Source organism: Lepus europaeus, chromosome 9, assembly GCF_033115175.1.
Source record: "Lepus europaeus isolate LE1 chromosome 9, mLepTim1.pri, whole genome shotgun sequence".
Taxonomy (NCBI): Eukaryota; Metazoa; Chordata; class Mammalia; order Lagomorpha; family Leporidae; genus Lepus; species Lepus europaeus.
Window position 1 is genome coordinate 65,872,084 of NC_084835.1, and position 26,580 is coordinate 65,898,663.

General features: G+C 38.7%; 1 protein-coding gene across 3 annotated transcripts in view; it reads right to left on the reverse strand.

Annotated features, from left to right (window-relative positions):
* Positions 1 to 26,580, reverse strand: part of SMCHD1 (structural maintenance of chromosomes flexible hinge domain containing 1) — a 168,198-nt gene that overhangs the window by 26,443 nt on the left and 115,175 nt on the right. For all 3 annotated transcript variants that reach the window (XM_062201421.1, XM_062201419.1, XM_062201420.1), the window contains exons 35-44: positions 24,005 to 24,092; positions 23,032 to 23,163; positions 18,408 to 18,560; positions 12,175 to 12,301; positions 11,926 to 12,045; positions 10,906 to 10,991; positions 10,197 to 10,319; positions 8,434 to 8,624; positions 5,897 to 6,006; positions 5,312 to 5,382 (exon numbers count right to left, since the gene is read on the reverse strand). In XM_062201421.1, coding sequence (XP_062057405.1) covers positions 5,312 to 5,382; positions 5,897 to 6,006; positions 8,434 to 8,624; positions 10,197 to 10,319; positions 10,906 to 10,991; positions 11,926 to 12,045; positions 12,175 to 12,301; positions 18,408 to 18,560; positions 23,032 to 23,163; positions 24,005 to 24,092 — 1,201 coding nt within the window. The remainder of the gene's footprint in view (positions 1 to 5,311; positions 5,383 to 5,896; positions 6,007 to 8,433; positions 8,625 to 10,196; positions 10,320 to 10,905; positions 10,992 to 11,925; positions 12,046 to 12,174; positions 12,302 to 18,407; positions 18,561 to 23,031; positions 23,164 to 24,004; positions 24,093 to 26,580) is intronic.

Sequence of the window (26,580 nt, forward strand, 5' to 3'; positions counted from 1 at the left end):
AAGGGAAGAAGGAGAAGGAGAGGGAGAAAGATCTTCCAACTGCTGGTTCACTCCCCAAATGACAGTAACAACCAGAGTTAGGCCAGAGGCTCAAAATTCCTCTTGGGCCATCTTTCTCTGCTTTCCCAGGTACATTAGCAGGGAACTGGATAGCACATAGTGTAGCTTGGACTTGAACTAATCATATACATCAAATGTTACAATAGTGATCGGGTGCTATGGTATAGCAGATTAAGCTGCTCTTCTGTACTGGAGAGCCAGCGAGCTTTGTTGCTCTGCTTCTAATGCAGCTCCCTGTCAATGTACCTGAAAAAACAGAGTAAGATGGCTCAAGTGCTTGGGCCTCTGCCATTCACAAGGAAGACCCAGAAGGAGCTCTAGTTCCTGGCTTTGGCCTGGACCGGCCCTGGTTGTGACAGCCATTTGGAAAGTGAACCAGTGGACAGAAGATTTACCTCTTTCTCTGTGACTCAAGTAAATAAATATGTAAGTGTGCTAAATTTGGTATGGTTTCTATTCCATAATTCCAGACATATAGAAATGCTAATCAAACAGAATATATATATATATATATATATATATATATATATTATATAGTCCTCCTCTCTATAGTCACTGATACAGTATATATACCCATTATTTTCACAAGGAAATGTGAAGAAAACAACTACACCCCAATTACCTGTGTAATTATAAATAATCTCACAAATTTAACTTTCCTAAATAAAAGAAAAATTATTTATTTAAGCCGGTGCCACGGCTCAATAGGCTAATCCTCCGCCTTGCAGCGCCAGCACACTGGGTTCTAGTACTGGTCGGGGTGCCGGATTCTGTCCCGGTTGCCCCTCTTCCAGGCCAGCTCTCTGCTGTGGCCAGGGAGTGCAGTGGAGAATGGCCCAAGTGCTTGGGCCCTGTACCCCATGGGAGACCAGGAGAAGCACCTGGCTCCTGGCTTCAGATCAGCGCGGTGCGCCGGCTGCAGCACACCAGCCACGGCAGCCATTGGAGGGTGAACCAACGGCAAAAGGAAAACCTTTTTCTCTGTCTCTCTCTCTCATTGTCCACTCTGCCTGTCCAAAAAAAAAAAAAAAAAAAAGAAAGAAAAAAAAAAAAAAAAGAAAAAGAAAAATTGTTTATTTGAATGGCAAATGACAGACAGACAATAACCAGATCTGGCCAGGAGCCAGGAACTCCAGCCTGGTCTCCCACATGGGTAGTAAGGACTCAAGGGCCACCTTCTATTGCCTTCCCCAGGCACATTAGAGGGAAGCTGGATTGGAAGTAGAGTAGCAAGAACTCAAAACAGCACTCTTATATGAGATGCTGGCACTACAAGCAGTAACTTAACCTGCTGTGCCACAATGCTGGCTCTAAGCATTCTTAAATTTAAGAAGATACATTTATTAGTGCTTCTTAACTAGGCCCAAGCTGAAAAATCGCCTTGACTAGTACTAGTTCTGACATGAGTCAGTGGTGTGATTTGGGACAAATCTATTATTTGTTTTAAGCTGAAGATGTTTCATCTATAAAATGAGACTAGTTTACTCCAAGGTTCCTAGCCTACTTTTTTCTTATGTAACTACAAACATTCTTGCTCATTTTCAAATGGAACAGTTTGTAAGTTTGTAATGATTTCAATACATATTAATTACCTGGCATTTCCAGACACCCTAAAAGCCATAATATGTATATTATACTGAATACTTACTGTGTATCAAAGGATTTAAGACTCAGAATCATAGCTCCAAAGGGACTTTTCCCTTACTGAAATCTTACCATATTCCATGTTCTTTGCTAAATCCTTTAAAAGAATATATTCTACCAGTTTTTTAAAAGTACACAAGGTTTTTTGTGTAACTTAACAATAAAAAATATCTTGCACACAATCTTTGTTAGGACATATAAAATCTTTTCTATTCCTTTTAATAGCTATACCCCACTCTATTGTATAAATTACTGTAACAAAATGGTTCAGTCTTAGTTGATGGACATTTAGACTATTTCTAAAGTTTCCTATCAAAAATCTTTTATATTCTGGGGCCGGCGCCCTGGCGTAGCGGGTAAGGGCGCTGCCTGCAGTGCCAGCATTCTATATGGGCGCCAGTTCTAGTCCCGGCTGCCCCTCTTCCAATCCAGCTCTCTTCTGTGGCCTGGGAAAGCAGTAGAAGATGGTCCAAGTCCTTGGGCCCCTGCACTCGCATGGGAGACCGAGAAGAAGCTCCTGGCTCCAGATCGGCACAGCTCTGGCCGTTGTGGCCAATTGGGGAGTGAACCAGCGGATGGAAGACCTTTCTCTCTCTCTGCCTCTCCTTCTCTCTCTGTGTAACTCTTTTAAATAAATAAATAAATCTTTTTTTTTTTAAATCCTTATATTCTAATAAATACTCTTGTATATATCTCAGTATTCTTGGGAACATGCCTATAAGAAACTGCTTTAATATCCGTTTTAGTTTTGTTTTGTTTTTTAAAGATTTATTTGCTTATTTTAAAGTCAGAGTTACACTGAGAGAGAAGAGGCAAAGGTCTTCCTTCCACTGGTTCACTTCACTCCCCAATTGGCCACAACGGCCGGAGCTGTCCTGATCCGAAGCCAGGAGCCAGGAGCTTCTTCTGGGTCTCCCACGTGGATGCAGGGGCCCAAAGACTTGGGCCATCTTCTACTGCTTTCTCAGGACATAGCAGAGAACTGAATGGGAAGTGGAACAGCGGGGACTCGAACCGGTGTCCACATGGGATGCCAGCGCTTCAGGCCAGGGCGTTAACCTGCTGCGCCACAGTGCTGGCCCCTATCCCGTTTTAGTTTAAAGACAGCTCCAAATTCTTTGCTATTTCTCCCATGGCAAATGGAGAGTCTACTCCCACTGCACCCTACTATCCTCTACTTCTTTTTGGATCTGAACTGGCCAGATTTTAATCAACCAAATCTGACTATGTACTTTATGAGGCTGGGAATTGACAGACTTGCAGCGTCTACCTTCATTGCTTCACACTTTTCTTGGAAGCCAGATGTCATGCTGTTAAAAAAGCTCAAGCAGGCCGGCGCCATGGCTCAATAGGCTAATCCTCTGCCTGCGCGCCAGCACACCGGGTTCTAGTACCGGTCAGGGCACCGGATTCTATCCCGGTTGCCCCTCTTCCAGGCCAGCTCTCTGCTATGGCCCGGGAATGCAGTGGAGGATGGCCCAAGTGCTTGGGCCCTGCACCCCATGGGAGACCAGGAGAAGCACCTGGCTCCTGGCTTCGTATCAGTGCGGTGCGCCGGCCATGGCAGCCATTGGAGGGTGAACCAATGGTAAAGGAAGACCTTTCTCTCTGTCTCTCTCTCTCTCTCACTGTTCACTCTGCCTGTCAACAACAACAACAAAAAAATTTTAAAAAAGCTCAAGCAGCCACAAGGAAAGGGCTGCTATGAAGAAATCCAAGGCTGCCAACATAAAATCTCAGCTGAGTGCCTTGCCAATCACCAGGATAACTAGCTAGGATAAGTGGGAAATGAAGTAAGAATTAATTAGTTTTGAAAATTAATTTCAAAAGAATAGAACATTTATTTTGCCACACTACTCTTGAAAGGTACTATGGCTTAACTGCATTCCCCCCAAATCCACATGAAGTCCTAACTTCCAGTACCTTAGAATGTGACCTTATCTGGATATAGGGTCTTTTTTTTTTTTTTTTGACAGGCAGAGTTAGACAGTGAGAGAGAGAGGAAGGTCTTCCTTCCGTTGGTTCACCCCCCCAAATGCTGCTACGGCCGGCGCGCTGCACCGATCTGAAGCCAGGAGCCAGGTGCTTTTTCCTGGTCTCCCACACGGGTGCAGGGCCCAACCACTTGGGCCATCCTCCACTGCCTTCCCGGGCCACAGCAGAGAGCTGGACTGGAAGAGGAGCAACTGGGACTAGAACCTGGGGTGCCGGCACCGCAGGCGGAGGATTAGCCAGGTGAGCTGCACCGCCAGCCTGGATATAGGGTAGTTATAGAAGTAATAAAATTAAAATGAGGTGGGCTGGGGCTAAGGTGCAGCAGGTTAAAGTCCCAGGCTGGGGCGTCAGCATCTCTTATGAACATCGGTTTGAGTCCTGGCTGCACCACTTCCTATCCAGCTCCCTGCTAGTGCACCTGGAAAAGTAACAGAGAATGGCTCAAGTACTTGGGCTCCTGCACCTCAGAGACCTAGAGGAAGCTCCTGGCTCCTGGCTTTGGACGGCTCGGCTCAGCTCTGGCCATTTTGGCCATTTGAGGAGTGACAGTGGATGGGGGACATCTCTCTGTCTCTACCTCTCTCTATAACTTTAAATTAACGATGTAAATCTCAAAAAAAAATTAAAATGAGAAAAAAAATTAAAATGAGGTCATTGGGGTGAGTGAAAAGACACAAGGAAAAGACAGCCACTTACAAGACAGGGAGACAGGCCTGGAATAGATTCCCTCACTTGTATTCCTAAGAAAAAAAGCTAACCCCACTGATACCTTGAAACTGTACTTCCAGTTGTCAGACCTATAAGGCAATAAACTCTACTGCTTACGCCATCCAATCTGTGGTATTTGGTTATGACAGCTCTAGCAAACTGGTACTTCATCGTCATTTAAGAGTATGTTCTTTTTCTTTCTTTTTTTTTTTTTTTTTTATTAAACTTTTATTTAATGAATATAAATTTCCGAGTATGTTCTTTTTCTAATATACTGTCATCAATAACACTGCTTTGAGTCTTAGGCAATTAAAGCTGTTGAGCAGTGTGAGGTCAGTTCATGTGCAGTCACTGGTTGGTACACAGGGCTGCTGACCTTCCTTTAATTAGTAAGAAATAGGGTACTGGTGTGTTTTTCTGAAACTGCTGTGATGGCAAAGGGGGTCTCAGTCAGTCTGGGGTCTATAGCTATATGGTTATCACTTTCATTGATCACGACCCCTGGGTCTTATGGGGCCAGCCTGACCCATCAACTAGTACCTTAATTTATTAAGTTAATGTTTAGCAAGCAGTTGACTTGTGATCATTGAAGTGGTAACAGAGGAACTATAAGCTAAGGGAGAGAAAGTCTACATCAAAGCATTAGGGACAGTGCTCAGTTTCAATTTTGTAGCCCAAAATCATGTTTCATTTTAATTTGCATCTTAGCTCATTCATTCAAATATTTTGTATAACTTTATGTTGCTTAAATCTGCAGGATTTAAATTGGTCTTGACAAGGCTACTTGGTTATTTGTATATGTATCATCCAATGGGATGGTTTATACATAGTTATAAGATATTATATTTTAAAAATACAAATTAAAAGTTGTAGCTACAAATCTGAAAGGAAATCAAATACATACCTCTTTTCTGTAATGATTGGCTGCATCCAGATTGTCCAAAATGATGGTGTCTCCTAACAGCATACCAAATACTTAAAAAAAAAAAAAAATCAATAAATGAATTTTGAAAATTATGATTTTTGGGTCAATTTTAAAATATAATACTCATTGAAATTCTTTTAAAATATTAACATTAAACTATCACTTAAGGGATGGGGGACATAGAAAGAATGGTTAATAGGTACAGGGGTGCAGCTGAATATGAGAGATAACTTTGGATGTTCTACAACTCAGTAGGATATAGTTAGCAATAAATTAAATATTTCAAAATATCTGGTAGAGAAGATGTGAATTTAAAGAAATGATAAATATCTGAGGGTTGGATATGTCGATTTCCCTGATCTGATTCATTACACGACATACATGTATATTGAAACATCATATTGAAGCTTAAAAATGTTATCACTTAAAAATTTTAAAAAGTTTATTAAAAAACACCATCACTTACGAACAAAGATAGAGAGCAAAAATTTTCATTACTAGTATTTAGAACTGTATCACAAATCTAGCATCTTCATAAAATAAAACTACCATGGTGTCCTTTACCTGTTTCACAATGTTCTACATTATCTGGAAAAGTTAACAAATCTCGGGCAAAGACGGGATTTCCAATGGGTTTAAAATACAATTTTCCATTTCTGAAATGAGGTAGAGGTCTAAATGAAAATAAATTTTAAACAGGTATTAGAGTACATACAACTTTTTTAAAAATATGAAAAATATACCAAAATATTACATATCAACTCGATCATAAAATCAACTCCCAATTAATTACAAGTGATACTCCTAAATGATCAGCTATTTTGCCCTTAGAAATGAAAACAATTTTTGTATAAAAACACTTTGGTTTCATTTGTATTCTTTTCCTCAATTAGTTTCTATTAAAATATAAGCTAACTGTAATTTAGTTTGAAAAGCAGCCTCTGAAGCTGGTGCCAAATGAGGATGCCAACAATAAAACCATTTCATGAGGAGAATGGCCACATAACGCGGAGGGTAAAGAGCAAGGCCTAAATTTGAGATACCTGTGAGGGAGACATCTCTAAATACCTTACACCTTGTCTCTCTCACAGACTTGAAGGAGCAATTGAAGCCATGGATAATAATGGAATTTTAGAGACAGTGTTGTGGGGGTGCCTGATTGATTAGGGTGACAGAGATTTTCCCTTCCACACAGTGGAAGCAGGGGCTCCAGGAGATAATCAACTCCATCCTAATAAGGAAAAATACTAGAAACAGAGACAAAAACTCATTTTGAGAGCAAACATTAGCCCTAAGTTACAAATGCATATCTTTTCTACATCAAGGATTCTTAATGTGGTCTACAGAGATTACGGTGAAAAGCCATCCTATCCCTACCCCAGGGACTAGTGTTCTGGAGCAGCAGGTTAAGCCACTGAATCTAATTCCAGCATCCCAAATCAGAGTGCTGCTTTGAGTTCCACTTGAGATCTAGCCTCCTATTACTGTGCCTGGGAAGGTAGAAGGTGACACAAGTGCTTGAGCCTCTGCCACCCATGTGGGAGATCAGGATGGAGTTCCTGGCTCCTGGCTGTAGCCAGGAGTCAGCTCTGGCTGTTGCGACCATTTGGGGAGTGAATCAGTGGATGGAAGATCTCTTTCTCTCTGTCACTCTTTCAAACAAGCAAATAAAAAAATATTAAAGAAAAAGGGCCATCCTAGTGGGCATATTTTTTCACAAAATATACTCTTATCAATGATATAATTATGACCCCTCAGGACTTCCCATGATGTGAACATGGAGTGAGAGATTTTAGAATCTGAAAGATTTGAGTTCAAGTCCCAGCTATTTCCTCAATCTGTCTTCAGATTACACAAACACAAGACATTTAAATTTACTGATGCGGCAGACTCTGCATATGAGTTCCTATTTTTCTTCAAGTTCTCACTCCTACCCAAATACGAGTCTTGCAAAATTTTGGTTATGAATCTGAGAGGGGCCGGCACTGTGGTGTAGCATGGCATTCCATATGGGCAAAGGTTTGAGTCCTGGCTGTGCCACTTCCGATCCAGCTCTCTGCTACAGTCTAGGAAATCAGTGGAAGATGGCCCAAGTCCTTGGGCCCCTAAACCCGTGTGGGAGATCCGGAGGAGGCTCTTGGCTTTGGATCGGCACAGTTCCAGCCTGTTGCGGCCAACTGGGGAGTGAACCAGCGGATGGAAGACCTCTCTCTCTGCCTCTCCTCCTCTCTGTGTAACTCTTTCAAATAAATAAATGTTCAAAAAAAAAAAAAAAAGAATCTGAGAAAATTATTGGCTGAAACTTACATATTCTTATTTTTGTTTTGTTAGGATAGCCTTCCAGTCTTTTTGAGTGAATTTTAAAAAACAGGCAGAATACACATAAATATTAAAGGCTTAGAGCAAAAACACCAAATTATTTTCCATGCTTATTGTTTAAAAACAAGTATTATGAAAAGTAAATCAGGAAACAATTATTTAAACAAACTGGACATATTAAAATAAGGATGAAATATTTAGCTACATCATCTCTTACATCTCAACTGCTATTGGTAGTTCCAACATTTGTGGATGATTGTAACAGCAGACCTTTACGTTAAATGCTGGCTTATTTTCACAGGACATAAAAAGGACAAAAGACATGCATGAGAATACTTCAAAAAGTTAATGGAAAATGAAATTAAAAGATGTTGTTTATTTTGTTGCAGACATTTTTTGAAACCCATGCACAGTTTTATCACAACATGCATTTTCCACGAACTTTTAGAAGACTTCTTAAATCTCCAGGCTTACTCCAAATAAAGGTGCTCCGCATTCTATTAATAATAGTGACATCCTGTTACAAAGGCCAAAAACTTACTCTGGGTTTGTGTGTACCTATGTTTGTGTGTGGACATACCACATATATAAATAACATTTAGCTGGCAAATAAAACATATCAGTATATGTGATTGTGTTCATTTGTGAACATAAAATTGATAGAGGTAATTTAAGTCACTTCTAAGTTTGTTTTAGGTATAGTTTAGAGAAATCTTTTTAAATTCAGGGTTTGGATTAAAATGTATTTCAGAAAAAATTATGATGTTCAAGTTTTTTCTAACCTTTTCCAATCTGGAATATTCTTCTTATAAATAGAATCAAGGGGCAACACCTGCTGACGACCTTGGGTTTCATCATAGATCCGACGTGCAGCATCAGTGGTTAGGGTAACTACACAGTCCATGTCACTTGCCAGATGCCAAGAAATAACCATTGCAGCTCTATCATCTTCAATTTGTGCTAGATGTGCAATCTACAACCCATTTTAATAAAATTAAAAAGTAAAAATTTTAAAAAGTAGTATATAAAAATTGGATCATAAATACTTTAAAAGCTCAAACCTAAATATCAAAGAACACCTTTCTTCAGCACTCACATGGATTAAATTCTTAAGATACAAAAATGTACTGGCTTGAATATATATATAGCTGTTCATTCTGCTGTTAAATTCTGGAAGTTTTTCCATAGACTGAACTTCCGTAAATTAGCAATTAAGCAAATAAAATTATTCATCTTATCAGCTAACTAAATATATACTTTTTCACACTTTAATATCCTTATAATTGGGATTCCCTTGTTGATAAAAGTTTATTTAAATACTATACAGATAAAATAATGCAGTTTTAGCATTTAATTAAAAATAGTTAAAGTTAATATAGCTTTCTAAACCTTATGACTACCACTAATTCTTCCTCATTTAGGAATGGAATTTCAAGAATTTGGAATTGGGGCAAAAAGACTAAAACATCCATGTTAACGGTAGTTGTCACCATGCTAAAACTATATATAAGGTTGGGGGAAATTCTCCACTTTTTCCCTACTATATTTACATGATAATTTATTCTAGTTTTACAAGAAATTATTTTTTAAAGGGAAGCAAGGATGATGATTAAGAAAGATTTGGAGAGAATGCAAAGTTTTCTCTTATTGGTTAGGGGAGGGTTTATACTTCTGAGAGGACAGGGGAAACTACATAAAATTAAATTTTATATATCTCCCAGACTTTCAAGATATGAGAAATACCTTAACAAAAGACCTTAAATTACATTTCTATTCATAAAACTTATTTATACGTTGGTAAAAATCTTAACATACTGAGCAAGAATTTTGCATTGGATGAATCACTGAAATGTGGAAATCAACCCTTAAGAGCATTAAAAACTGCAAGTGTTAGGGAAACTGCAGGAGATGATAAAAAATGTAAGCGAAAATAAACTTAGCTAAAGAACTTCCTAATAAGTGCAAATAGAAATTCTGATTCAAAAACATAAAATAGAATGCTCATGACTGAACAATGATAGGGTAAAAATGAAAACAAATTCATGTACCATAGGCAAAACCAAACAGAAAAGAAAACAGAAAGATTGGTACTCTTTCACCTGGTAGCAAATACACAGAAAGTTTTGTTTGTTGCTGCTGTTTCTTAATTTTGAGGAGCAGCCCATAACTCACTCTCTAAAAACATTAGAGTCAGAATTCAGAAAAAGTCTGACATTTCTTTCTTCTATTGTCCTCCTTAAGTTTCAGCCACCTTTACAGTCTTGGCTACCTCTAAAGCCCCATGACATGAAATTATCTCTAGGTAGAAAATAACATTAACTTTTATCACAGCTCTCAACACTACTACTACTCACAGATTTCAGTTTTAAACAGCCAAATCTCTGTTGTGGTAATGAGAGCAGGTAATTTATTTGGAAAAATAAAAAATTACAAAAAAACAAAAAACAAACAAACAAAAAAAAAACCCACAAAACCTTTTATAGTATTTCTTTTAAACAACACAAAAGATAGTATATACTGCTTCTTAAAAGGTTTAAGCACAAACCTTTCCTAAAACATCTCCACTGCCTTTGGTATAGTTTGGGAGAGTACATGATCTTCTGGGTTTTTTTTTTAGTTCTTCCTGTTCTGACATCTTTTTTTTCAAAAGTGCTTCAATGTGTGGTATCTGTAATTCATAAAGAAAAATTAACTACAGAGCCAACTGCTATTGTATCAGGTAGCTTATTATAGTGACAGTAGAGAAAAATCAACAATTTTGATAACTCACAAACAGTAATTAGTAGGCATAACCTAAGAAACACCACCACCTACCGCCCATGGTTAGGCTCCTACTTCACTGAGTATTTTTTCTTACTTAAGAAATATACTACCTATACTGTTTCTATGAAACCGAATTATCATGCAAAAGAATGTTTTGTAAAATTCTGTATTGCTTTTTGTTACTTTTGTTTATTTTGCTTACTATCTTGTATATATTAGTTTTTCTTTATAGTCTTTTCAATGTATTACTCAAGTTGGAGTTTTACTAACTGCATTTATTGGCATCATCACATTAAAAACTTCTTTGAAAAGAGCACATTATCATTTTATTAGCCACTTTTAATGTTTAGTAAATGAGTATGGTGCACTTATGTCTTTGTACCCTACAACAATAGTGCTTACAGCATCTCCAATAAAATGGGAGTGTTTTTTTATAAAATGTGGAATAGAATGTAATTTCTAAAAAATTGATGTATACTTGGGAACTGTACCTGCTGTGCTGCAGGAATATCAATATTATGAATTTTTAGTTCATTTCGCAACTGAGCCTCCTTTAGTTTTGCTTCTTCAACTTGGCCTAAAATCAAAAAACAAGAAAAAAAATTCAATTTCTGAAAGGTCCAAAACAGGTTTTAAATATATGTCAACTTAGATTCCTTTTAATGCTTTATACTAAAATGAAAACTGACATGCAACAGCTCAGAAATTCAAAAATTAAACTGAACAAATTTTAAGGTTCACGTCCAATATGCAAAACTGAGAAATAAAATTAATGCAGGTAAGGGAGATATACTGCAAATTCCTAGTGCTCTTGGAAAGTTATTTTATTCACATGATTATACATTAATTGTACAACATTGTTCTCAAGAGCCAACTAAGACTTTATAGAAACAATTTTTAGTGCTGTATCTCATTACTCAATTTAATGCCTATTATAGTCTAACTTTGCAATTAGCACTAACCCAAAAACTATAGCAAAAAATTTGATGAAAGATAAGATAAAATAGAGCACAATTTGGCAAATGTTTATCTTAACTGTACACAAACATTATTAAAAACTGTAGCAAACATTCTGTGGATTGATTAAAAAAGAAGTTACCTATTTCAGAACCAGTGTGGGTTGCCTGGTACATTTCCAAGGTGTAACATACTAAAGGTATTTTAACTAAAACACAAACAGCCCATGGCCCATACTAAAAACTAAATTACACATCATTCTCTCAGTCATAATGTAATCCAGTATCTTTTTCCAAAAACTGAAACTAGATATTAACAGTATTATTATGTTAAAAGCCTTCAGTTTTCTGGATTCCAGAGTCCTAACAAAATATCAAATTTTTATAAATTATATGCAGGATACACATTTATTTAAAATGAGGAATACTTCAGCTTAAAAACTACCAAATGACAAAATAAAGTGTCTTTACTGTCTTTCTACAGGGCCTCCATCTGCTGCTCCACCATCCTGTAAAGTATAATTTTTTATTGTCATTGAATATAAGATGACTTACATTTCATTTCATCAAGAAGTTGTTTGCTGGCATCAAATAAATTTCGATACATAATAATAGATTTAGATAATTGATCCTTTTCTTTTGTAAGTGCAGCCATTTGTTGCTGTTTCTTAACATCTATAGGAAAAAATAAACAATCAAAAAATTTTGACTTTACCAACATGATTAGATCACCAGACATGTTAATGGAAAGCAAAACAGGATTATCTAAAATACCACTAACCATTTGTTTTCCTAGAAACTTACCATTGTAAAACATAAATGGTAGGATATATGGTTCTAAAGTTCTTGATAAAGGTGACAGGCGAGGCTCAAATACAATAAAATACTCAGTACTATCTCTTCCAGGGCTATTTTCTGCCAGCACTAGACTCTATATAAATAAAAAAGCAGTAAGGAATAACCCAAATTAAAAATATTTTCAGTGCATAAATGTTACATATCTCATCATTTTTTCAATTAAGTGCTACATTTTAAAGGCAAAGGCATTGACTGATATTTACATTAAACCATCATCACCACCCAAGACATAAATAAAACATTTTACCTTTCAGTTATTGGTTTGGAGGCATACAAAAATTACATAACAGAAAATTATAAGAAGTATCTTTTCTTTCAAACCAGATATCTTGATTAAGATATTTTTTCTGGATTCTAAATTTTAAGTTGAAGCAGTATGAAACAGCTGTTGCTGTGAAAGTTATAAAAACAATCACAAGCAAATATCCAAAGCCCAATGCTGAGTTTAGGTTACAGCTGTTACCATGGAAGCAGACCCACCAGTCCCGAGTGTCAAAGAGGTCCTCAAAAGCTTTGAAGATCGGTTTTCTAAGAATTGTATTTTTTTCATAAATGCACAAAGAACTTTTTGATATACTTTAACATAAGATCACAGCATATGACTAGTAAAAGATTAAAATATAAATATTTTTATCCCAAGTGAATTTTTATAGTTCTACAGGAAATTAGATACTTACTGCTTTATTTCTTAGACTATACTAAAATTTACACACAAAGATATAAAAATTTTTAAAAATGTAAATTGATAATCAATGTACAACATAACATTCTTTTCCAAAGAATACAGTTTATAAGCCTACCAACAAACTACCAATTTCATAGTTTCTGAAAGCTGCTTTCAATTTATTTACAAGAATATAAACATATTTTTAGAAGTTTCTATTTAAAGAAAATACTCTAGCAGTTTGCTTTCAGCACTCAATTTTATTTATCAACTTCATGTGATATAAAAACCAATTTTAAAATTTTATTCATGGTATAAATATATATCATAATATTTTAATCAGTTAATGAACATTTAGTTCATTTAAAAATTTTAACAATTATGCAGCAGAAAATCTGTCTCTGAAAAGTGCTTTCTAGGGTGGATAATGGAAAACATAATTATTAGTTAAAAGTTTATTTTAATAGGTAGGTATCAAATTTCTCTTCAAAAAGGCTGTATCAATTTATGCTCTCACCAATGGTAAGATGAGAGTACCCAATTCCCCTGATGCTGGTCAACATTAAACATCAGTCATGTATTTTTTTGTTGTTGTTGTTAAAGAGAGTTTATAAATCAACCAATTATTATCGTTTTAATGAACTAGCATCTCTCTGAGTGATATGGAGGTCATAATTTGTATGTTTACTGATCATTTATAACTTCTCTTTCATTGTTTGCTCATATTTTTCTATTACAGAATCAGGTAATGAACTTCTACATATTCATCACCCAGTATCAACAATTATCAACACACTGTCACTGTTCTTTTAATTCTGTTTAAGATATGCTTATATGGGACTTACGTGTGGCCTAACTGGTTAAGCTGCTGCCTACAATGCTGGCAACTCACATGGGCACTGGTTTGTGACCCAGCTGCTCCTTGCTAATGTGACTGGGAAAGCAGCAGGATGGCCCAAATCCTTGAGACCCTGCACCCATATGAGAAACCTGGATGAAGCTCCTGGCTTTGGCCTGGCCCAGCCCCAGTGGTTGTGGCCTTCTGGGGAGTGAGCCAGCAGATGGAAGATCTCTGCCTCTCTGTCTGTCCCTATCTCTAACTCTGACTTTCAAATCAATCAATCAATCAATCAATCTTAAAATATGCTTGATACATAAAATTTAACTTTTAATGTTAAATGTACTTTTTTTCTTTGTATTTTTTAAAGAGGCCTCTATCTTGAAAACACTTTATTTAAAGATTTATTTATTTTATTTGAAAGGTAGTTACAGGGGTGAGGAGAGGGAGAGTGAGAGATATCTTCTATCTGCTGATTCATCTCTCAAATGGCTACATTGGCCTACATGGGTCAGACTGAAGCCAGGAGCCAGGAACTTCTTTCAGGTCTCTCACATGGGAGCAAGGGCCCAAGCACTTGGGCCATTTTCCACTGCTTTCTCAGGCACACTAGCAGGAAGCTAGATCACAAATGGAGCAGTCGGGACTTGAACTGACGCCCATATGGGATCCTAGTGTCCAGGTGGTGGCCTAACTGACTACGTCACAGCACCAGCCCCAACCTCTCTTCTTTAAAGGATACACATAATAGAAATGAAGAGAACTGGAGTCTAAAACTAGACCCAAGTATAAATGGAAATTCAGCATATTAGAAATAAACAAGGGGCTGGTGCTGTGGTGTAGTGGGTAACTCTGTCACCTGCAATGCTGGCATCCCATGTGGAAGCCAGTTCGAGTCCCGGCTGTTCCACTTCCGATCCAGCTCTCTACTATGGCTGGGAAAGTGGTGGAGGATGGTCCAAGTCATTGGGCCTTTGTACCCATGTGGGAGATGGGGAAGAAGCTCCTGGATCCTGACTTCGATGGGCACAGCTCTGGCCTTGAGGCCATTTGGAGAGTAAACCAGCAGATAGAAGTCCTCTCTCTCTCTCTCTCTCTGCCTCTCAGTAACTCTGCCTTTCAAATAAATAAACAAAGTATATCCCAATTAAACTTAAGAAAAGTGTCAGAAATTTCTAATTCAAGTATGCAAATTATATAGAGAATCTGAATAACACAATTAAAAACTTGAAAAATTATAAATTTAGATAACTTCCAAAAAGACAAAACACATTCTCTTCAAGAAAATGTGGAACATTTAAAAATATTGGTGGTGTTCTGAGCTTCCTAAGGACAAAAACAAACAAACAAAAAAAAAACAAAAAGAAACCATACTGTTAAAGATTGGATTCCTAAATCCAGCTCTGCTCAGACATAGACAATATACCAGGCAGGAGCCAAATAGGACTTGAGTTTTCAGCTTGTTCGGTGAGATCTTAGGGACCTCTAGTGGTAAGAGGTAATTAATACACATGGCACGAAGCTTGTATTTTAGATGCAGCTGCTGGGGAACAGCTTAGTCACTATCTCAACCTCTGAAGTACACACAGCAGGGTTTGCAACTTTGAATGGTTACAGAGGGCTCAAGAAAAAAGGACACAGGTAAACAGGTAAAATGGGTTTGATTCTCAACTCTGCTTCCGATCCCAGCTTCCTGATGACGTGCACCCTGGCAGGCAGCAGATAATGGCCTAAGTGCTTGTGTCCCTGCCATCCACATGTGAGATTGAGTTCCAGGCTCCAGGCATCAGTTGGGTCCAGCCTCAGCTACTGCACGCATTTGGAGAGTGAACCAGTGGATGGGAATTGTCTTTCTCTTTCAAATAAATTAATAAATGCCAAGGATGTGGATGACTAGAACACAGCTGCACTGAAAGGAACGCCACTATTCAGGCCCCACAAAGGACTGTAATTAAGAGACTTTATCTAATGCTGTCGGGTCTTTAGATTTTTCCAAGTAAATTCAGAATTTCGGATCTTAATGTAAAAACTCTAGAACGTTAAATGTTGAGAACATTTTAATTTATAAAAATGCTACACTGGTCAGTTGTTGCTAGACAATAAATCAAACTTTAGGCTAGGTACACCTAGCATGTACAAAGCTTAAAAGCCTAATGTAATTAAACTTCTGATATTAGTGACAGATTAGATACAATAACAAATATAAGAAAATGTAACATTTTAAATTTATTGGTACAGAAAGATTTACCAAATATGCCAAGATAATTAATGAATTTGAAAAAGGGTCAAAATAAAATCCAGGTTCACAGAAGATTAAAGGCACACAATCATTAGCAATAGTACCAGGAAAATAATCTGTTACCCTCTATACAAATGTAACATTTTAAAAAGCAAATGCAGAAACAGGTTCTTGCATATAAAAGACCATTAATATCTTTAATACACAACTAAGAAGAAAATGATAAACATTCCAAAAGAAAAAAAGTCAACAGACAATCCTACAGTGATCAAAACCAAAAACTGTTGGGGCAGGTGTTTAAGCCTGGTGGTTAAGACACCAGTTAATGTGCCTGCATCCCAAACTGGAGTACCTGGATTGGATACCCAGCTTTGGCTCCTGACTCCAGCTTCCTGTTAACAGAAACCCTGGGGGCAGTGGTGATGACTCAAGTAACTGGGTTTCTGACACCTGCATGGGAGTTGAGTTCCTGTCCTGGCAGCTGGTTTCAGCCCTGGCCCTGGCCCTATCCTGATCACTGTGGCCATTTGGGAAGTAAACCAGCAGATGGGAGTGCTTTCTCTCTCTCTCTCAAACTAAAAACAAAAATTGTTCAAGCTTATCAGCAACAACAAAAAAAATTTTTAAGAAATGTGCTTAGAATTTAAAGAACTGTTAATGTATGATGTTGCTAACATGAAGAATATAAATACATAATTTTGGCAAAATTATGAACTGAACACTAACTGCCAATAACTAACAAAAGGATTAAAATGCATTTATTCAATTTCAAATCAATTTTTACTACCAGCAATTTCGGGAAATAATATATTTAAAAAGCTATACATGGGGCCAGTGCTGTGGCGTAGCAGGTTAAGCCGCCCCATGTAGGGCTGGGTGCTGGTTTGAGTCCCAGCTGCTCTGTTCCAATTTTCAACCGGCTCCCTGCAAATGGGCCTGGATAAGCAACAGAAAATGGGAAATTAACAGAAATGTCCTTGGGCCCCTGCACCCGCGTGGGAGACCCAGAGGAGGCTCCTGGCTCCTGGCTTCAGATTGGCACAGCCCCAGCCATTGCGGCCAATTGGGGAGTGAACCAGCAGTTGGAAGACTTCTCTCTCTCTGCCTCTCCCTCTAACACTGCCTTTCAAAAAAATAAATAGTTCATTTTGAAAAAAAGCAGAAGATATACATAGAAGAGATCTTTATGATTACTGATGAAGATTCTTGCATTGTGTATTTTTTTTTAGGATTTATTTATTTATCTGAAAGCCAGAGTTACACAGAGAAAGGAGAGGCAGAGGCAGAGGCAGAGAGGGAGAGAGGGAGAAAGGGAGAGAGGGAGAGAGGGAGGGAAGGAGGAGGGGGAGGGAAGGAGGGAGGGGGAGGGAAGGAGGGAGGGGGAGGGAAGGAGGGGGGGGGGAGAGGGAGAGGGCGGGAGAGAGAGAGAGAGAGAGAATCTTCCATCTGATGGTTCACTCCCCAATTGGCCGCAATGGCCAGAGCTGTGCCAATCTGAAGCCAGGAGCCAGGAGCCTCCTCTGGGTCTCCCACGCGGGTGCAGGGACCCAAGGACTTGGGCCATTTTCTACTGCTTTCCCAGGCCATAGCAGAGAGCTGGATTGGAAGAGGGGCAGCCGGGACTAGAACTGGCGCCCATATAGAATGCTGGCACTGCAGGCGGCGCCCTTACCCACTATGCCAGAGTGCCGGCCCCATCACTGTATATTTTTTAATACAGAAATGAAATGTATATATCTGAAAAAATTACTAAGATAAACTGGTTTATTAAAATATCTTTAAAGACTTATTTATTTATTTGAAAGTCTGAGAGAGAGAAGAGACAGAGAGAAATTTTCCACCTGCTGATTCACTCCCCAAATGGCTGCAAATAGCTGGGACTGGGCCAGGCCGAAGCCAGGAGCTTCATCTGGGTCTCCCCCATGTGGGTGCAGGGGACCAAGGTATTGGGCCATCCTCCACTGCTTTCCCAAGTGCATTTGCAGGGAGCTGGATCAGAAGTGGAGCAGCTAGGACTTGAGCTGGCACCCATATGGGATGCAGCACTGCAGATGGTTAACCTGCTGTGCCACAGCGCCGGCCCCTGTTTATTAAATTTTACCCGAGCTACACATTTTGATCAGTTTCTATTCATACAATGTTAGCTTTTCAATGGATCATGAAAATCACATTGTCACTAACATTAAAAAATCACTAGAAGTGATTTTTAAAAAAAAATTTTTTTTTAAAAATCAGAGAAGTGTCTGCCATCCCATAAACAAAAAGGTCTTAGTAATAATCCTGGGTTAAATTTATAATAACTGAGGGCAAAATCACAAAGAATTCCTGCAGTAATTAGAAATATGTTCATACCTATACATGCAAAAGAACAGGCATCATAATACAGTAGTTAAAACATTAAAAACAGAAATCTTATTCACCAATAGATAAAAACTTACTGTGATTTCAGCTGAACCATTCACAAAAGGAAATTCAAGTGTTCTAACTTTTCCAATAAAAAGTGGGGTATCATTATCTTCTTCATTAGAACCTTTAATGGTAGCTATTACAGTGCCAACCAAATCAAGTCCAGTATGATTGCTATACTCATCCTTAAAATATAAATGGGAAATAAATAATTAGAACTGGGTAGAAAATTAAAACCCAAAAGGGCACATACAAATCAGACATAAGAAATACATTTATAGATTCCCAATCATTATTCTGATCCTTCTCGATCCAAACACTGCATTCAGTTTTAAATTTATGTGCCTCACGCAGGCAGAAACCAGTTCCAAAAATCATAGGAGACTCAGACTTCCATTTGATTCAATGGCTCCTAACTTTGTAAACCACACAGGGATTTCCCATTTTTAAATTTCAGCTTTTTATGTTCTTTAAACACCCATTCATGTAAAAAAAAAATGCTTAACAAAAACATGTTCTGAACTTATGCTTTTTAATTATTTTACTAATTTTAACAGCATTTGTATACATTTGAAAAGCAACAGACCTGTATGTGTGAAATATTCTACACGCTTCAGACAATATTTGATGCTTACAAGGACTCCAAGACCCTTGTAGTAATTTCCAATATGATGTTTGGCAAAGAGAAGTTAAGAACTACTTGCCCTGAGATTTAGGACGGTTAAATAAAGAGATTCTGCACTAACCTCCACCACATAGAATCAGAATAATGTGCAGACGTGTTTCCAGGAGACTGACTGAAGGAAAACATCAGTAAAGAAGTAACAAGAACTTTAAACTGCATTGAAATTTGGAAAGCTAGCAAAAGAACAAAGCATATCACAGGCATCCCCTATGGACACCAGTTTAAGTCCTGGCTGCTTCACTTCCAATCCAGTTCTCTGTTAATGGCCTGGGAAAAGCAGTGGAAGATGGCCCAAGTAGTTGGGCCAACACTCATGTGGGAGACCCAGAAGAAGCTCGTGGCTCCTGGCTTCAGCCTGGCCCAGCTCATCCCATTGCAGCCTTTTGGGGAGTGAAACAACAGATAGAAAAATCTCTCCCCCTCTCACTCTCTCTCCTCTTCTCTGTCATGCTGCTTTCAAATAAATAAATAAATTTGAAAAAACTAAACGAAAAACAGCCATTGCTAAATTCCATTCTGTATTAGGAAACAACAGGCAGCCCTGTCACCACTAGAAGCACTATTGGCCCAAACCAGACTGCTTCACAGGGCAGAGATCAGGCCTCTCGCATCCAGCAGCTGCAGCACTGCTTGGCAAAAGCCCCAGAGCCACGTTTACCTGCTTGCTCTGTACAATCTAGGGAAGTTCCCCTCTGCTTCTTGGGACTTTGTGACAGCAGCAGCCAATACACAAGCCCATAGGACCAGACCTAAGTCTTTTTCTGCATAAGCCCCAGCATCACCCTGGCATGCCTTCTGAGATCTAGGGGCAATCCTCTCTGTGTTTTGCCGTTCTGGGATTGTGGCTGTTGGTGGATTCTACAATCCCTGGACTAACACATTCACTGGTAGCACCTGAGGACCTGGGTAGGACCCTATTTTGCATTCCTCTTCTTCAGACTGGTGCCTGTCAGTCCACGATCTTCATTATAACCAGCACCCAACCTGTGAGACCTGTATAATGCACTGCTACATCCTGCAACTCTGGGACTGCTGGTTTTCTAAGTTTCAGGGACACCTGCACTCTCCTATGGAACCTGGGGATAGCCCTATCTGCATTCCTCTGCTCCTGGTCTGTACTTGCTAGTGCATATCCCCAGTACAACATGTGATCACCAAATGGGACCTGAGTAAGCTACCTTCCAAGTCCTATAGTTCTGGGACTGTGACTACTGGAGTTATTTCCACAGTCACCAGAGTTCACATCAAGGCACAGGGTAAGGACATCCTGCAGCTCTGCATCCATGACTGCTTACTCTATAAATTCCAGTTATCTGTGCTTGTCCATTAAACCTGAGAAAGGTCATATCTGCATTCCATGATCCAGGTTTACACTGAGTAGTGCACAATCCCCAGCATAACCTGTGATCAAACTGTGGGCAAGATACCTGTGAGTTTTACAGCTCTAGGACTGTAACTGTTGATGCTAGCTCTTTTCCCGTGGGACCTGGACAAGGTACCCTTCCCACACAAAAGCTCCAGGATGCTATTAGTATCTTTCTTTAATGTCACCAGAACCCATCCTATGGGACCCAGAATAGATCCTACCCACATTCCACTGCTCTAGGTCCATACCTGCCAGTGCTCAATCCCCAGTATGATCTGTACTCACCCCACAGGAGAGGGGCAAGGTCCCCTTCACATCCTCTAGTGCTGGGAGTAGAGCTTTTGGTGCTATAAGCTCCAATATCACCTATTCCCACCCATAGGACCTGGGGAAGAGCCAATCCTCATTACACAGTTCCTGGACCACTGCCATTGGTGCCAAAGATGCATCACGTGGGCTTGCCTGGTAGAACAAGGGGACAGGATCCTGTGTCCCACAGCACCAAGAAAGTGGCTACTGCCATCACACATCCTATTGTGATTGATACCCAATTCTCTGGAGCCTGAAGACACACACCTTTGTAAGTCCATGTTCATTTCAAAGTCATGTTACTTCCATGAACTACTGCAGACAAGACAACTGTGGCACTCACAAACACTGTTGACACTGATTACAGCTAAAGAAATCTCTGAGATTATACTTCTGGGCTACTTAGAACCAAACCAAACTTTGCATACAATGTTCTACCTAAACAAGAAAGTCTTTTCTAATGAGAGTTAATCCATAAAGAAGTAAGAACTGTTATTATACTAGATGCACAGAAGTCAACAAAAGGACACAGGAAACATGAAGATGCAAGGAAACATGACACTTAAAAAAAAAAAAAGTCTTCCAGAAAGAGATCCTGATTTAAAGGAAATATATGAAATGTCTAAAGAAAAAGTAATTATAAATCATCTTAAAAAAAAATCAATGACATTCAAGAGGTTGCAGATAAATAACTCAAAGAAATGAGAAAAACAATGGGTATGAATGAGAAATTCAACGGAGACATAAAACATTACAAAGAACTAAAATTTCCAGATTTTAATCAATGACATAAAAAATACAATTGAAAAGTTTCAACAAATTAGACCAAGGAGAAAAAAGGAATTTCTGATCCTCAGGACAAGACTTCTGAAATAACCCAGTCATAAAAATTAAGAGGAAATATTAAAAAAGAATGAAGAAAGCCCATTAGATATAGGGGATGCCTTTAAGCAAATAGTCATATTATAGGGATATTTGAAGGAGAAGAGAAGGAAAAATATTGAGAACCTATTGAATGAAATAATAGTTGAAAGCTATCCAAATCTTATAAGAAAAATATACATTTACATACAGGAATCTTGAAGGACCTCAACCAGACTCAAACAAAAAAAAGACTTTCTGCAAGGCATATTACAGTCAAACTGTCAAAACTTAAGGACAATGAGTGAATCCTAAAACAGATGTCAAATTACACACAAAGGAAAACCCATCAGACTAACAACAGACTTCTTAGCAGAAGCCCTATAGGCCAGAAGAGAATGAGATGATGGATTCAAGGTTTTGGGGGACTGAGGGAGGAACACAATGGAACACTATCCAGTCATAAAAAAAAAAAAAAAAAAAAAAAAAAGAGATCCTGTCATCTGTAGCAAAATGCTTGAAACTGGAAGATACCACATTAGTGACATAAGTGAAATTCAGAAAGACAAGTAAAAGTTCTTCCTCATATGTTACAGCTAAGAAAACTAAATCCAAACACAAAACAGTGATTACTAGAGACTGGGAGTGGTGGTGGGGGGGGACAGAGCAGTTAGTCTGAATAACAATTACCTAATCAGAACTAGATTGAGGACTAAGTGCTTAGTGTTATACAGCATAATGGAGAGACTACAGTTCACATAAACCCAGTATAAATTGTAACCTCCAATCAAAAATAATGGCAAAGAAGGGGAAATGTTGATTACCCTGTTTTGATCTGTATGCACTGTATACATGTACTAAAATATCACACTGTAGCCTGTGAATATGTACAATTATTATTAATCTAAAAATTAAAAAAAAAATTCACTGTCTAAAATAGGAAACTAAAAGTTTAAAAAGAGTCAAGCATCTCACCAGCCAAATTTTCCATAAAGTTTAACTCCCACTACTCTACTATAACTGTTCCTGTTAATGCTTACTTGCCAATATTCTTGAGGAGCTTTCTTTATTAACCATGTTCAGTCATTAGAGCAAATCTCTTAAAAATACTTACCTATCTCCTCTGTCCCTTCAGTTAACTGAAATACAACTTATTCACATTCATAATGCAAACATGAAATAGGAGAATAAAAGTATTAGGAAAGGCAGGCAGACTTTTGCATTTTAAGCCAGGTTTTAGTGTATCTATACTTATTTTATGTATTATGTTATAAAGTCTCTATTCATACCCCAAAATTTAATTCACTAGTATGAGCTTTCCCAATAACATTAAATGGAATAATCAACCTGGACTCTGTAGTAACATTTTGTACTCTAATATCAAAAACAATTTTTCTTATTACCCTCTGTAGCTTTGGAAGGAAATAAACATTACCGTGACATTGAGGCATAAATCTCTGACCAAGGTCCTACTGAGAACTGAGCGAACATTAGAAACAGCTGGCGTAGCTGGTTGATTTACAGGAACTAACTTCACAGGTTGATTAGGTAGAACCTCAATAATAACCTAATAAAACAAAAGCATTCCGATTAAAAACATACTGACGCTTTAGTATTTATGAGGGAGAAGATATAATGATGGCATTTGGTAAATGAAATAAAACACTACCTTCTAAAATTTATTTTCATTAATCTCTTGAAAGTAATCAATTTACATTTAAAATTCAAGATAAAAGGCAAATCAGATTAACTTTTAAATACTGATAATAGTAAATAAATATAAAATTACCTTAAACTTTATTACAGAGAATTCTAATAATTAAAGCATTATTGATATTTTTTCTTGCACAGTTATAAACTCTAACCATGATATACACTAAAATTCTTACTAAATAAGTCTTTACTATGAAGAGGAAGTAAAAGGTGCCTTCTGTACCAGATCAAATTGCTGAACATAATTTAAATATATTCTATTTTCAGGAAAAATCTCATTACACTAGTCCCTACTTGTCCATGGTTGCAGTTAGCAATGATCAGCTGTGTTCCAAAAATTTATGGAAAAATCATAGAAATAAACAGTTCATACATTTAAATGATTTTTGTTCCAGTATCTTAATTGTTCCATTTTATATTACTTATTATTGTATTAATCTCTTACTGTGCCTAACTTGCACATTAAATTTTATCTCAGACATGTACATGCAGGGAAAAAGATTATACAATGGTCACATTTCTACTTTCAGGCATGCATTGGGTTTCTTGGAATGTGCTCATCCCCACAGACAACTGGAGGTTTACTGCCTCTATATTTGCATCCAGAAATTAATTCAGTTTTAAACAAGATATTTCCTTCCTAGACTATGAGAAAATGTAAAGGTAACCATGGTATACAAAGAAGGTATGCAAACCTGTTCACTGTTGAGAGTATTTGCTTTATCCATCATAAAACCAAACTGGATACAATATGTCCCCACTTTGTTAGGAATTGCTTTATCCCTAAATTAAACAGAAATTTTACATTCATTTTCATTCACTCAACAAATACTTCTTGATTATTAAGGTTAATCAGGTCTTTCTTACCTGTACATTTCTTTTGCAATATACTGAGAACAAAGGCTCTGGATATGATAAAATGAAATATGAATATAAAGTTGAGAAAGTAGTGATCAGACAAAAACTGATAAATTATGTGTCAAATGAATTTTGCTTTATATCTATTATAAATGTCTGACAGTTTTATATTTCAATCTTATAGGACAATCTGCTGATCTACATTCCTTAGTTTTATTACTTCATAATCACAAGGTATTCATTGCAATTTAATTATAAATAAGAAAAAGCACCTATTAAGAGGTACACTTACTAACTTTCTTTGGTCATATTTTACCCACAGTGAAAAGATGAATGACATTCAATAATATGACATTCAATAATATATTTTGTCTGACATGTACAATGTGCTCCATGATACTTAAGGTAGGTTTTACATGTCACTCATATTAATGAAGTACTGGCATAACGTAGCAGTAAAAAGCACACGAGGTTTAAATACGTATCTGAACTGAACCCATGTTTTCCCTAAGAAATAATTCCCAAGAGTTGCAGTAAGAATTAAACAAGGCCGGCACCGCAGCTCACTAGGCTAATCCTCCGCCTGGGGCGCCAGCATCCCGGGTTCTAGTCCCAGTCGGGGCACCAGATTCTGTCCCGGTTGCCCCTCTTCCAGTCCAGCTCTCTGCTGTGGCCAGGGAGTGCAGTGGAGGATGGCCCAAGTCCTTGGGCCCTGCACCCACACGGGAGACCAGGAGAAGCACCTGGTTCCTGGCTTCGGATCAGCGCGATGCGCCGGCCGCAGCGACTATTGGAGGGTGAACCAACGGCAAAGGAAGACCTTTCTCTCTCTCTCTCACTGTCCACTCTGCCTGTCCAAAAAAAAAAAAAAAAAAAAGGATTAAACAAATCATCTGCTTCTTTTTAAAAAATTTTCTTAAAAAATTTTTTTTGACGGGCAGAGTTAGTGAGAGACAGAGACACAGAGAGAGTTACAGACAGTGGAAAGGTCTTCCTTTAACTGCTGGTTCATCCTCCAATGGCTGCTGTGGCTGGCGCATCGCGCTGCTCCGAAGCCAGCAGCCAGGTGCCTCTCCTGGTCTCCCATGCAGGTGCAGGGCCCAAGGACTTGGACCATCCTCCACTGCACTCCCGGGCCACAGCAGAGAGCTGGACTGGAAGAGGGACAACCAGGACAGAATCCGGTGCCCCGACCGGGACTAGAACCCGGTGTGCTGGCGCTGAAGGCAGAGGATTAGCCTGTTGAGCCACAGCGCCCGCCGACAATGGCTTTCTAAGTGTACTCTGTATTTGCTTTACTGTCAAATTTCATTTACTTCCTTTGGTTTTGATTTGCTATTTTTAAGATTTATTTTTTTGAAAGACAGGGCTACAGAGAGAGGTAGAGACAGAGAGGTTTTCCATCTGGTGGTTCTGAAGTCAGGAGCCAGGATCTTCTTCCTGGGTCTCCTATGTGGGTGCAAGGGCCCAAAGACTTGGGGCATCTTCTGCTTTCCTAGGCCATAGCAGAGAGCTGGATCACAAGAGGAGCAGCCAGGACTAGAACCGGTGCCCATGATTTGTTATTTTTAAAAACTTCTTCACTGCTGAGGAAGCCTTGTCGGGATGTCCCACGGCCTTGCCAGCTGCTCCACTGAGCGGAGTGTACTGACGGGGCGGCAGCTCCCTGGCCCTGTCTTTGCTGGGAGGGCGCCTCGTAGAGCTTACCGAGTAATGCCAAGGTCTGGGTTAGGTTGGGCAGGAGGCCCTGCTGTGCTGTAGGGGCCATCATAACCTGGCAGGTGTTTTCCTGGGTCCTGGGAGGGTGGACTCAGCAATCCTAACCCCAAGCCCCACACAGGTGCTTCCGTTTAGAATCTGAAAGCTTGGGCCTGACAATGGGTGGTTGGAAGGAGGTGGGAATCGAACCCAGCCACTCCTTGGCGGAAATCCCTCAATGGAAGGAGTTGATCCGCACAGAACCACAAGCTGAAGGTGGAAGTTCTTGAGTGGCTTGTGTTAGTTATTACTTCTCCGTTCCAGCCTTGTGCTACTGTGGCCTGCCTATCCCACACCTGGGATCAAGCATTTCCCTCCTGCCTCCTGGCTTCGGCCCTGCCTCTGCCCATTTGGGCCTTTGAGGTGGGGCCAGCAGATGGGAGAGGTTTTAAAAACAAAGGAAAAAAAACTTTTTGAGGAGTGATCATTTGGCCCAGTGGTAAAGCCACTGGATAGGACATCTGCAACTTATATCAGAATGCCTAGATTTGGTCTGCAGTTCTGCTATCTGATTCTAGCTTCCTAATAGTGCAGGATTCTTGGAGACAGCAATGATGGCTGAATTCCTGCTACTCATATGGAGACCTGCATTGAGTTATTGGCTCACAGTTTCTGTCCTAGCCCAGCCCTGGCTGTTGTGGGCATCTGGGGAGTG